The 13,027-nt window shown below is 62.0% G+C and overlaps 1 protein-coding gene across 1 annotated transcript; it reads right to left on the bottom strand.

The window, feature by feature from the left end:
• Nucleotides 1–2,795: 2,795 nt before the first annotated feature.
• Nucleotides 2,796–12,803, bottom strand: TMED3 (transmembrane p24 trafficking protein 3). The gene is given in 5 exon segments (XM_045561041.1): nt 2,796–3,330; nt 3,363–3,633; nt 10,156–10,182; nt 10,184–10,405; nt 12,548–12,803. Coding segments are annotated over 4 exon segments (648 nt in total). The 5' UTR covers nt 12,710–12,803; the 3' UTR covers nt 2,796–3,330; nt 3,363–3,396.
• Nucleotides 12,804–13,027: the final 224 nt, after the last annotated feature.

Here is a 13,027-nt window from a genome sequence, read left to right as displayed (position 1 = left end):
ACCCTCCCCACCCCCCGCACCTCCCCCACCCTCCTGCCCTCGATGCTCCTGCTCCACCCCTGCGGCAGGGGGAGGGCGGGTCACCCCTGCTGCTCACTCGCAGCCCTGCGGCCATTCCAAGCCCCACCGTTGGCCACTCAGGACCAAACTTCCTTCTAGAAAGACCTTAAGCCTAGAATTGCCCTGGGCCCCTCCCTCTCTCAGGTTCAGATGTCCCCACCTGGACGGCCACTCCTCACAGCTGGTGATTTGTGCTTGTGGCTTTTTCCCGGTTTCAGGGATTTAAATTGTCTTATTTGCTTGCGCTGATTCTAAGGAGCCAGGGGAGGAGGGGCCGGAGAAGCAGCTGTCCCTTCTTATGTCAGATGTCCCGGATAATTACGTCAGGACGGTTACTGTTGAGCTGTTCACGCTACGAAGCGTTCACTATCGTCTGTGCGGCTGATCCTGAGTAGCAGTCGCACCAAACCACAGGCGTGGGGGACGCAGCTTCTCCGCTTGGCCGGGGCTGGGGCCGGGGCGAGCGTGTGCACATCGAACACGCTGGTGTCACTGCGGACCGTGTTTGGAGGAGGTTCTCCCAGGGAACCCGGGTGCAGAGCAAAGCAGCGTCTTCACTTATTTTTCTTGACTATCTTCTAAGAGAACTTGACAAACCATAAAGCCATTTACGGCTGACATCTAAAATTCTGGCATTTTAAAGCTGACATCTAATATTTTTCATCTGAATTTAAACAGTTACAAAGCAGGTGATTTCTGGCATGTATTGAACATTTTCAACGTTACGCCACTATTCCGAGTATATCCAGTGGATACTAATTACCAAAATAATCGGATACCCATCATCATCCATAAACACATGCTCAGAAGTTGTGCATCTTTCCCTTTCCTTCTTAAATTCATACTTCCGTTTCATCTCTTACAGAACCGTCCTGTTTGAAATTCTTATGTTGCGTGCCCTGTCATATTTCTCTATAACAGCAAATCTTTAATAACTTGTGTCACACGCTCCAACTGCAAAGCTCTCAGCGTTAATGAGTGGGGCAAGGTTTCTGTCCTCCCAACGAGTCTACATATTCATAGATGAATGATTACAAGGTTATATAAATAAAACAGGTGTCACTACCAATCCTAGTCTTATTTTTTTGTTTTTTAAGGTTGGAAGAAATTGTTCTCATAAAAAGTGGAAGGTGACGGGAGTTTTGGTAAAGCCATGTCCCTCAACAATTCGAACTGCTTTCTCAGGGCTCGACAGACACTGAGCTGGGCTGGTGGGTCCCTGGGAGGTGGGGGGGGTGGGGGAGGGGAGGAGCTGGCACACGGCGGCGATCACGTGTGGGTCACGTTCTGCTGCTTAATCTAGGCGTGGGCACATGGGCGTTTGTGTAGCTTTTCACTCTACACTCTACACATTTCATAAGGAATCCTTTATACACTCAGTACTTAATTTTAAAATGAGAAGAAAAATACCATCAAAAACCTATCAAAGGGCCGGGCGCGGTGGCTCACGCCTGTAATCCTAGCCCTCTGGGAGGCCGAGGTGGGTGGATCGCTCAAGGTCAGGAGTTCAAGACCAGCCCGAGCAAGACCCCGTCTCTACTAAAAATAGAAATAAATTATCTGGACAACTAAAAGTATATATAGAAAAAATTAGCCGGGCATGGTGGCACATGCCTGTAGTCCCAGCTACTCGGGAGGCTGAGGCAGGAGGATCGCTTAGGCCCAGGAGTTTGAGGTTGCTGTGAGCTAGGCTGATGCCACGGCACTCACTCTAGCCCGGGCAACAGAACCCTATCAAAGGTTAGCAGCATTTACCCTTTAATGAAGCCACGTAAAGGTTATGGAGCATCTTTATAACGGGATTGTTTTGTCCCCTTTCCCGCAGTGCACCGTTAACCTCTGCCAGACAGCCCGGGATTCCAGACTCCTCGGCAGGCTCCCTTCAGGGCAGACGTGCCCGCCGATGCCCAAGCCCTACTACGCACTGGGTGCCCACTAACCTGCAGGGAGGACGGGGGCAGGTGGGATGGCGCCATCCTGATTACAGTGGGTGGGGGACACGGAACTGACACGACACGTGGTCAGAGGGAGGTGACGGAGTAGGTCTGCAGGTGAGAGGGGGTGGAGGGACCAGCATGTGCAGACCCTGTGCACGGGCTGGGGTGTGACGGGAACAGCAAGGAGGCTCCTGTCTCACTGCTCTCGCCGCCCGGGAGGAGAGGCATGTCCCGCGCCCGGGCACAGCTCCACACACGGCACGCCACACACACGGCACACCATGCACACGGCACGCCACGCACACGGCACACCATGCACATGGCACACCACGCACACGGCACACCATGCACATGGCACACCACGCACACGCCACGCACACAGCACAGCTCTGCACATGGCACACCACACACACGGCACGCCACACACATGGCACACCATGCACACGGCACACCATGCACACGCCACACACACACGGCATGCCATGCACATGCCACGCACATGGCACAGCTCCGCACACGGCATGCTATGCCACATACATGGCACACCACACACACAGCATGCCATGCACACGGCACACCACACACACGGGATGCCACGCACATGGCACAGCTCCACACACGGCAAGCCACACACATGGCACACCATGCACATGGCACGCCACGCACACAGCACGCCACGCACACGGCACAGCTCCACACACGGCACGCCACGCACACGGCACGCCACATGCATGGCCATGCCCCCCACTCAGCTGGGAGCTCCTTCAGGGCAGAGAGAGAAAGCACAAGTGCCCAGGGTGCTCACACTTGGTTTTTATTAGCCACGCTCCGCCTCCTGGGAAACGCACAGCTGGCGAAGGCGCCCGTCACCGTCCTGGCCCGCGTGCATCGCTGACCCCGTCACTCGCCGGGGGTGGGCAGAGCTGCAAAGCCACGTTAGGGTCTGGCTTCCTCAGGTACAGAGAGCCCCATGGGAGGAAAGGCTAGAACCGAGAGCCCCTCTGCTCCGCACACGGGCCAGGACACACAAGCCCAGTGACAGAAGCATCAGGGAGCAGAGGCAGGTCCCCGAGCTGCCCCGGCGGCCCGGGCACTTGGGCTTCCTCCTACCAGCCAGGCCGCCGGGTCTCTGCCCGCCCTCCCCTAGTGGCCTGTCCCCAGCCGACTGTAAACACTGTTTCAGCACCACACACACGGTGCAAGCGGATGCCTTCAGATTACTGGGCTCTGGGGCTCCGGCCGCCGGGCGCAAGGAGCTGGCGTCAGCACGGAAGGCAAGACACTCCCCCGGCAGCTCCCGGCCCCACAGCCTGCGACCCGGGGGAGCTGCCACCCGGGGGAGCTGCGACCCGGGGGAGCTGCCACCCGGGGCGTGCGGGGCCCGGGGCCGGGCGCCGGGCTAGGAGTGCACGGCCCTGCTCACGGGCCGCTTTTCCGTGAAGAAGCTTTTCAGCAGCAGCACCTGGCCGAAGCTGGCCACGAACAGGACGACAGTCTCACCGACTGACCAGTAGGAGACCCGGCTGTTCAGGTCCTCTGCCCGGGCCCGGTCCTGCGCCTCCCGGAGCCGGTAGTGCGTCTGGGAGTCGATCACCGTCTTCAGGGCTTCGTGGATGGTCACGCAGGCGGATTCCATCTGCGCAGGAAGAGAAAACAGGCGCGTGGCCAACGCCACGGTAAGAGTGGAATCCGGCAAACAGCAAGCGTCATCGTCAACACCCTCCGTGACATCCACCGAATGCCACTGTCCGCACTAAGGGTTTTATGTGCGGTTTTATTTAATCCTTATAATAAGCCTAACCGAGGTTCAGAGAAGTTAAGTAACTTGCCCAGAGTCACACAGTTAGTACGGGGCCCAGCAGGATGTGACTCAACTGTCCGAGTCCCCAGCCTGTGCTTTCGGGCTCTGCTCCGGGTTCTCCCATCGAATGCTCACAACGCCGCGGACGGGCGCGGCCGCTGCCGTCACTGGGAAAGGACTGCTGCCTTCCCCACACGCCGATGAGGAAACTGAGGCTCAGGACGCCACAGGAATTGCCCAAGGTCACACAGCCAATAAGCCGCGGAGTGTGAACTAGATCCGAACTGTGCTGGACTCTGAACCCACTGCTCTATTGCATGATTGCTGCCTGTTGTCTCACGTAGAAACACAAGCACATGAAGACATGCGTGTCTCATGTACATAAACACATGCACACATGCAAAGATGCAGACACATATAAACATGCACACACACATGCTCCTATGTAACACACACTACTTCACAACTTCCTTTACCTGCTAAATATTCAGGGTGGCAGGCAGTGTTCTGAAATGCACCCTCGCACCACCCAGACGCCCTGCCCTGCCCCAGGAACCTGTGACTATGAGGAGCTGTCACTCCGTGATTATGTCACATGGTACAGCTCTCCTAAAGACGGGGAGGTTACCCAGTGGCCTGACCAATCCCACGAGCCCTTGAAAGCGGGGCTTTCTCCAGCTGGCTGCGGGAGCATCCGGACAGAGTCGGATGAGAGGAGACGTCACCGTGCCACGCTGGCTCTGCGGGTGGGGGCGACCACCTGCCGGGACCAGGGCACGAAAGTCGCAGCAAAACGGGGCCTCAGTCCCACGGCCATGAGGAACCAAACTCCACCCGCAACTGACGAGCGAGAAAGCCGACTCCTCCCCAGACCCTCGGGTAAGAGCCACGCGGGCCGCCACCTCGATTCCAGCCCAGAGACCTGAGCCGAGAGCCGCTGCGCCCGCTCGGACGCCCAGCACGCGGGGCCGGGACAGAGTAAATGGGCACTGGGTTAAGTCCCCGTGAGAACACATGTTCTCACGCACACGCAATCCCTAAATCAGCAGCGTAACCAAGACCGGAACATCCACCCCAACAGCCAGTTCTCGGGCTGGAGAAGTTCACAAAGCCGGTGCCAGACACTCACTGCAGCCGCTGAGCCACAAACCACTTACACAGCCCAGGGTAAGAGGCTGGGAAAGACTGAGTCGCCAAGTGACTTCCCTCCCCAAGGGCCTTCCTGTCCCTCACACCGACGAAGGCAGCCGGCACCATGCACCCCGCGGCTGCCCTGACCCATGCGGGAAGCACCCTTCACTCCAGGCCACGCGAGGGCCACGCTAGACCACGTGAGAAACCACAGCTTCCCCTTGGCCACGGCACGTACAAGGCAGTGTCTTGCCCCGTCTGGCAGCTGGACCCAGGGCCTGGGTTTCCTCTGCACGTGGGGACTGGCCTCGACGCTGACCCAGGGGCAGAAGTGGTGACAGGTCACATGGGTGAAAGGTCACGTGGTCCCTTGTGCACCACACAGAACCGGGGAGGACGGGGCACCAGCTCAAGGAGCAGAATCCAGCGAAGACTCAGCCTGTCTGTGCTCCCCCCGCCCCTTCACCTGCGTTCTCAGGGGCGACCCACAGGCCCTATTGTCTCGGGCTGCGCTCTGTGACCGCGGAGTCGGCACCGGCTCCCTCGCTCCCACCACATTCACTGGGTGGGCTCCCTCGCTCCCCCACGCTCACTGGGTGGGCTCCCTCACTCCCCCACATGCGCTGGGTGGGCTTCCTCGCTCCCCTACATGCGCTGGGTGGGCTCCCTCGCTCCCCCACGCTCACCGGGTGGGCTCCCTCGCTCCCCCACATGCGCTGGGTGGGCTTCCTCGCTCCCCTACATGCGCTGGGTGGGCTCCCTTGCTCCCCCACGCGCGCCGGGTGGGCTTCCTCACTCCCCCAGGCTCGCCGGGTGGGCTCCCTCGCTCCCCCACGTGCGACAGGTGGGCTCCCTCGCTCCCCCACGTGCGCCGGGTGGGCTCCCTCGCTCCCCCACATGCGCCGGGTGGGCTCCCTCGCTCCCCTACATGCGCTGGGTGGGCTCCCTCGCTCCCCCATGTGTGCTAGGTGGGCTCCACGTACAGACATCAGACACTGAGAAACGGACGAAGGCTCCCAAGACGGGTTCCTGACATCAAGAAGTGGAGCCGAAGGGGACAATGTCCAAGTGCAACTGGTTCAAATGCCGACCACCAGGCGAGACGGCTCAGTCACAGACCCTGCGCCGTGGCAGCCGAGGTGAGTGGCGGATGCTGCCACGGTCACCAAAGCATGTCCAGGGTCACAGAGCTGGATGGGGACCAAACTGGGAGGGACTAGGAGAAGGTCATGGCGTGGAGGCAGCCTCTGCCCGTGTAAACCCGTGTCGAGCCGACTGCGTTGCCAGGGTGGTCCCTGCCAGGCACCACCTACGGCCACACACAGGGAGACCTGTGAGTCAGATCAGTGCCACACGTTCGTCACCTGGTGATCCCTGGAAGGCCACGATCACTAGAGGTGGGGCCAGGAGGGACACAGGAGAGAGATGCATAAAATGCGTCCACAGGAATTTTTTCCCAGAGTTGCAAGACCCAGGATTTCCCTCACTGAAACGTTTTGCGCAACACCTGCGTACCAGGGGCTGGGCCCGGGCACCGGGAGAGAGAGAGCGCCAGGCCCCAGTGCCGGGCTCAGAGCTCGCAGCCTAAAGGGAAAGTTAATCGCTGTGACACAACGTGAAGAGAGCTGACAACGGAGGGGGTGCGGAGCTGGGGACACCCAGGAAAAGCTGCTCATCCTGCGGGGGGCGACGGAGGACGTGACACGGGGGTGCCACGCGCTGGCCCTGCTGGGGGGCAGCAGGACCCCAGGCTGGGACAGGAGGCGTGCAGGCAGCAGACGCAGAGGCAGCCAGCTCGTGCGGGGTCCGGGCTGGGATCGGGGGGCCGACGTGGTCGGGGGCGGGGGTGGGGTGGGTAGCTGGACGCTCAGCGTAAAAGCGTCAAGACGTCACCACGCAGCCGTGGGCAGGGGCGTGGCACGCTCAGAGCCCGCGGTGGCCACGGCGGTGGACAGGGATGTCACAGAGCCGGTCGGGAGGCAGGGAGCCACTCGGGGCTGCGGCAATTCTGCCGGCAGGAGGAGACAAGGGCCGCAGTTACGCAGGTCACCCGGGCAGGGCAGAGCGGGCTCGGGGGAGGTTCGGGGCACTAGAGTCAGAGGACTGGGAACAAAGCAGACCATTACTGAAAGTGGGGGGAGGAATGGAGAAACACACGTATGTGTGTGTGTGTGTGTGCACACACATGCATGCACACACACCTACACACGGGCATACACACGTTTTATATACAAAAACCCAGAGCCTTTGTTTTTAAGCACCAGGAAAGGGCTCACCTGGTGTCCAGGCCAGAACCCCCTCCGCAAGTCTGTTTTGCATCACGGGCCCCTTCAGAAACCAGAGTCCCACCTGACTCACCTGCCCCGGGTGCACCCTGGCCCGGCCTGGGAGCGCGGCAGAACTGGGCGTCACGCCCGGCTGCCCCCAGGACCCAGAGTCACCGGAGAGGAAGGCGGAGGAGGAAGAGGAGACAGAGGGAGGACCCAGCATCACAGGTGCGGCCCCCCCCACCCACGTGGGCACCACCTTAAAGGCCGGAAACCAGCCCTGAGATGGCAGGACGGGGGCCCCCGGCCTTTCAGGCACAATCTCAGATCAGAACAGTGATCCAGAGGGGCCAGTGCCCGGGTGACAGGGCAGCAGGTGCTACTCTGCGGCTTCCCTACACACCTACAGCCTGCAGACCCCGGCAGGGCCTGGCACCGGCCCCCAAGAGACCCCAAAGCAATGCATCGCCAAGAACCACAGGCACCTGGAAGCCCACCCTCCCACAGAATCACACTACTTCCCAACCCACAGAGATGGGCCGTTAGGGCTGGTCTAAGAGGAAACCCTGCAGCCTGCAGCACGGAACCTCAGTGGGGCCACTCCCACCTGCCCCCCACCCTGCAGGAAACCCGGAGCCTCCCCTGGGGCCTGGGTCCCCAGCCCCCTGGCCGTGTGACCCTCTGCCCCTGCCAGGACCACCCAGGGTCCTAGAGCCTCCTGAGGACTGTGGTCACTGCCAGAACACGTGGCCTCGGGCCCCCCCGGAGCTGCAAGGGGCTGGGGAAGGGAGACAGCAGCGGCTCCAAGGGACCCGCCACGCAAAACAGGAAGGGCGGGGGGAAGAGTGCGAAGTCATAACCCACGAACTTCTGTTCTCTCCACCCGGGAGGCCAGCTCCTGGGCAGCTCCCCACGCTGTCACTTTCCAGCCAAAGCTCTGCCAGCGAAGCCTTCCTGACCCCCCTAGAACCCCTCAGTGCCCACCTGAGCCCCCTGACCCTCAACCCCAGCTACGGCCACAGCGCCCTGCGGGCAACCGGCTCCCAGGGCTGCACTCCTCGAAGGGCTCCCCACCGGGGACAGCACCTTCCAGCACCTTCCACCTGTCTCTCCTCTCAGGGCCCAGGGTGTGACTGAGCGAACGCCAGCCCCCAGGCGAGCAGCCCCGACGGCCGGTCCGGCCAGCGCAGGGCAGAGGGCTCCGTGCTACGGAAGAGGAAGGAGACGTCTCAGGCTGAGCAGAGCGAAGAAGAGGCTCTGGGTGGTAGGAGGAGGGGGCACGGCTCGCTCTTTCCCGAAACAAAATCAAACTCTGACGCCCGGGCCCCAGGAAAGCATCTCCCCATGGACCTGATTCCTGCAGCCTTTTCTCTGCCAGCTCGTTGTCTGCGGGGCGAAAGAGGGAGTCCTTCCGCTCAGCTTTCAGGGGCTCGAGACCTCCTACACGGGGCTCTGTCATCGGTGGCCAACGAACTGGCCGGGTGGCGAAAGCTCAGGCGCCACACGTCTGTGCTGGTCCTTCCGACAGCAGCCACGTGACCAGGCTCACACCTGCCGGTGTCCAGTGGAGCTGTCTGTGCGCGGCCACCAGACACCTGTGACTACTGGGTAGTTTGCAATGTTGCTATAGTGCGCGAGGAAGTGAATTTTTAATTTAATTTTAATTAAATAGCCACGTGTAGACAGTGGCTTCTGCCCTGGACAAAGCCATGCTCCAAACTCCAGCTGCGCAGGGAGGGCGGCGGACAGGGCCCAGGAAGCGCGGGACTGCGGTGGGGTGAGCCCAGCAGAGCCGTGGGCGTGGCCACCTCACAGGGCAACCCGGAAGGTGACCTGGCCGCCTTGAAGACCCAGGACGCTCTGGCTTTGTCTGGAGCAAACACCGCCAGACGGTTGCTCCTGTCCCACAAGTGTCCCTGGGCCCTGACACCCGGTCACATGACAACGAGGAGGTGAGCTCCTTTCTGAGCCACGCCTCACGCTCCGGGCACTGACGACACAAAGTAAATCACCGGGAATCCCAGGCCCAGGAGCTCACAGCCTGCACACGGGCGGGCAGGCGGTGGTGCGGGAGGCTGGGACCAGGCAATGACGACTTTGAGAACCACGGGTGTCCCTGCGAGTCTCCAAGGAGCCCGACTGCCTTTCGGTTGCCTCCAAGGTGGCCAAATGCCCACTCCTCTGCAGGAACATCTGTCGTCCCAAAATGTCCTAGTTTCTCTTGCCACCGTGTGGGGCTGTGGCTAAGAGACGGCTGCCCAGGCAGGACCACGTCTGCCAGCCCTCCCTCCGCCCGGAGCTGCCACACGGCTGGTTCCCACCAACGCTGCCACATGGCCAGTTCTCACCAACACTGCCACACGGCTGGTTCTCACCAACGCGACAGGAGCAGAGGTGCGTGAGTGACTACGGAGCCCGGGCCGGCCTTTCTCACCCCTCCTGCTTCCAGTGGCTGGAGGTGGATGGCTCCGAAGCCCCAAGGGAAGGCAGGGGGACGACAACAAAGAGGGAGCCTGGATCCCCGAGTCCCCACGGGCCTCCTCTAGGTCACGAGAACAGACTTCAGCTGTGCTGAGCCTCCGACATGTGGAGAGCGTGTTACAACGCCTTGTGCTACTGTCACTCACACAGCACACAGGGAGGATACGGGCACGTCACGTAAGCAGAGGGGCACGTGGCACAGGGACGTGGAAACGGTGCCACGGGACCAGACTGAGTGGGCGTGCAGGAGCAGAGCAGGGAGTGGAGGGAAGCACCGCGGGGAGCTGCTACCGATCGAAAGGGGGACTGGGAGAAGAACACAGCGTCCTCGGCGGGGACGTCAAGACAGAGGCAAAGCCAACATGGGCTTCCCGACCGGGACCGGGGGGAGGACTCCGCTCACCAGCCGGGACAGAGGCCGGAGAGGAGGGACACGCTGGGGGCTTATAGGAGCCTATGGCTGTGACTGTCCACTCACCTGCGTGAGAGCTGTGACCCTGTTCCCCCATGTCTGGGAGGATGGGGGGCTCGTCGCCCACCTGGAAGTCAAAGTAGACGGTCTTGTGCGAGAAGGTGGAGAACTCATTACTGAAGCAAAACTGGTAAACGCCCTTGACCTCGGCCCGGTGCGTGAAGCTGTCGTACTGCTTCTTGGTCTCCCTGTAGATGACGTTGCCCTGGGGGTCCTCCACGTAGCAGTCGACATCGTAGTGGCCTCCGGTGATGACCTGACAACCACAGAACGTTTGCTGTTACCGGGGGGACGGCCACTGCCCGCCAAATGCCGACCAGACGTGGGACCACACTCTGCAAGTGCTTCTGCCGTGGGATCCTCAACCTCCCACGGCAGGTGCTCTGCTCCTTCCCGCTGCCCTGGCGCTGAGAGCGCCAAGTCAGTCAGCCACGGTCACACTGCCCGGAAGCGAAAAGGCTGAGATGCGGATCTGTGTCTGCCTGACTCCAAAGTCGGGCTCAGCAGGAGAACAAGGAGCCTAATTCTCCCCCTTTTACAGGAGAGAAAACCGAGGCTCCAAGGAAAGTGGCAGAGCTGGGATTTGACCTGAGGGCTGCTGGCTCCAGGGCCCACCCTTAACCACTGCGCTGTCCTGCTGCGCCAGGGCCCACCCTTAACCACTGCGCTGTCCTGCTGCGCCAGGGAGCACACCCAGGGTGACTGCTCCTCGCGGGGTGGGCTGACAAGGCTTTCCGGGATCAGCAGCAGGACGAAGGCAGGGACACCCACAGAACCGTCCCAAGGCAACTGGACGCCGCTGCTTCTTTCTGTGTGTGTAACAGTTAACACAAGACACGGAACAGGTCACCTCTTTAGGGCACTGCCACCACTAGCTGTGTGACTCTGGACGGGCTACTCTAAGGTAAGGATGTGTGTTCACCTACAAAACAGCAGGACCTACCTTGTAGGGCTGAGGAGAGGACCCAGTGGGGTGTCACATTCCAGTGCTCAGTACACACAGCCAGTGCCCAGCAAGTGCCGGCCGATCACTGGAAACCCGCAGGTGGCAAACTGCCCCCCTGGGGGTGATGGGGAGCTGGCATCAGATTTGGGGCCACCCAAGTAAGAACAGGGGAGCCACGCTCCGCTGATACGGCTTCTCCCTTCCACTAAGAGACCGGAGCTCCGAGCAAGCGCCACTCCTGGCTCGCAGGCTGGGTCTAGTGACTGTCAGTGACACCACTACTGACTGAACCCAGGGAGAAGACAGACATAGACTGAAGCGTTCACAGAATCAGGGAGTCAGAGGGGGGCGAGTCCTCGGGAATCATTTAGTTCAAACTCTCCGTGTAAACATGTGAAAAGCAAGACCCGCATAGAGCGAAGTCACACGGGTAGTCAACAGCTACACCCAAGGCCCGTCAAAGGACCGTCAACAGCCTCCATCTGCCGCCAAACTTAAAATGTCCCTTGTGCAGACAAAAGTCACTAGTCCTGTTCAGCAAGCTTTGCAAACAGTAGTGAGCGTCTGTTGCTGGGGACGTTCGAAACCACGCTGGCTCCCCGCCCTGGAAATGACTACATGGCATCCCGGCGCCTTCCAGCCACACAATTATCATTTTTTTTTGTCACGGCTCCTAGGTTGCCAGTGTAAACCCAGCCACACTGCATGTTGTCCACACACATGTGAAAGTAGACAAATCAGCGACTGGGGCCATCACACCTTAAGTTGTCCCCAAGCACAGTCCTTCCCCAGGGCCTCCAACCACAGAGCGGTGGCCAAACAGCTTGTCCCACTCTGCAGCCCGCGCCACCCCAGCGGAATGCCGGCGCGCCCGCACCAGATGGCCGGTACGACGACCCCTCGGGCCCCCGCCCTGGATCTGCTCGTTCCCCCCAGACCTGCGCGGTCGTGGGGACCGGGCGCAGGAGCCGGGCTTTCCATAGGGCAGGGCCGAGTCCTGCGGCCACAGCGCCACTCCGGACCGGCGCGGGGACAGGGGGCTGCGAGGAGCCTCCCTCCAGAGCGCCATTCTCGCCGCTCCTGCGCTCACCCGACCTCCGCTTTAAACGCAAGTTGTGGGGACAGAACTAGGAACCCACTTCCTCTCGCTGCCACTTTTAAGTCCCTGCGGGAGGGAACAAGGTGGTCAGAGACTTGGGCAAGACGGAGAGCCCGGGTCCCAGCTGGCGAGCCCCTTCCGGACACCCCCCACCCCGGGGCCGTCCCGTGCCCGCCCCGCGCTGCACCTGCCTCCCCAGCCGGCCGGCCGTCTCGGGGCTCCGACTGACCCAAACGTCCCTCCCCGAGGCGAGGCCACCGGCTTCTGGGGACCCCGCCCCGCAGCCCCGGTCTGATCCCGCCGCCGCGGTCGGGCGCGCGGCTGCGCAGGTGGGGCGGGGCCGGGCGCCGCACCTGGTAATCCAGGGAGAACCTGGCGCCCTGGTCCACGTCCTCGTGGAAGCACTGCTTGGCGCTGTCCGGCAGCTCGAAGGTGAGCTCGGCGCCCCGCGGCTGCCCGGCCCGGAGCAGCAGCAGCAGCAGCAGCAGCGCGCAGCCGGGGCGCGGGCCGCCCATGGCGCTCCCGGTCCGCTCCGCTCCGCTCGCTGGGCTGCGGCTCTGGCTCCGCCCTCGCGGGCCGGGCGGCGGCTGCGCGACCGCGCGGGATGTGCGGGGACAGACGTGGCGCGAGCCGGCGGGCGCTTCCGGGAGGGCGGGCGGCTCCGCGCAGCCGCGCTCGGGTGGCCGGGGGGGGGGGGGGGGGGGGGGGGGGGGGTCTCCGCCCCGCGCGTGCGCACTGGCTGGGGGCGGGGTTGGCGCGGGGGCTGGCGGGGACCCGGACACGCCCCCCCCGGACCTCCCGCGCCTGCCCGCGTGGGCCCCGCTCGCCCCGTG

This window comes from Lemur catta, chromosome 9, assembly GCF_020740605.2.
Source record: "Lemur catta isolate mLemCat1 chromosome 9, mLemCat1.pri, whole genome shotgun sequence".
Lineage (NCBI taxonomy): Eukaryota > Metazoa > Chordata > Mammalia > Primates > Lemuridae > Lemur > Lemur catta.
Note: the sequence above shows the minus strand (reverse complement) of the source record. Positions and strands in the feature narration are given on the sequence as shown.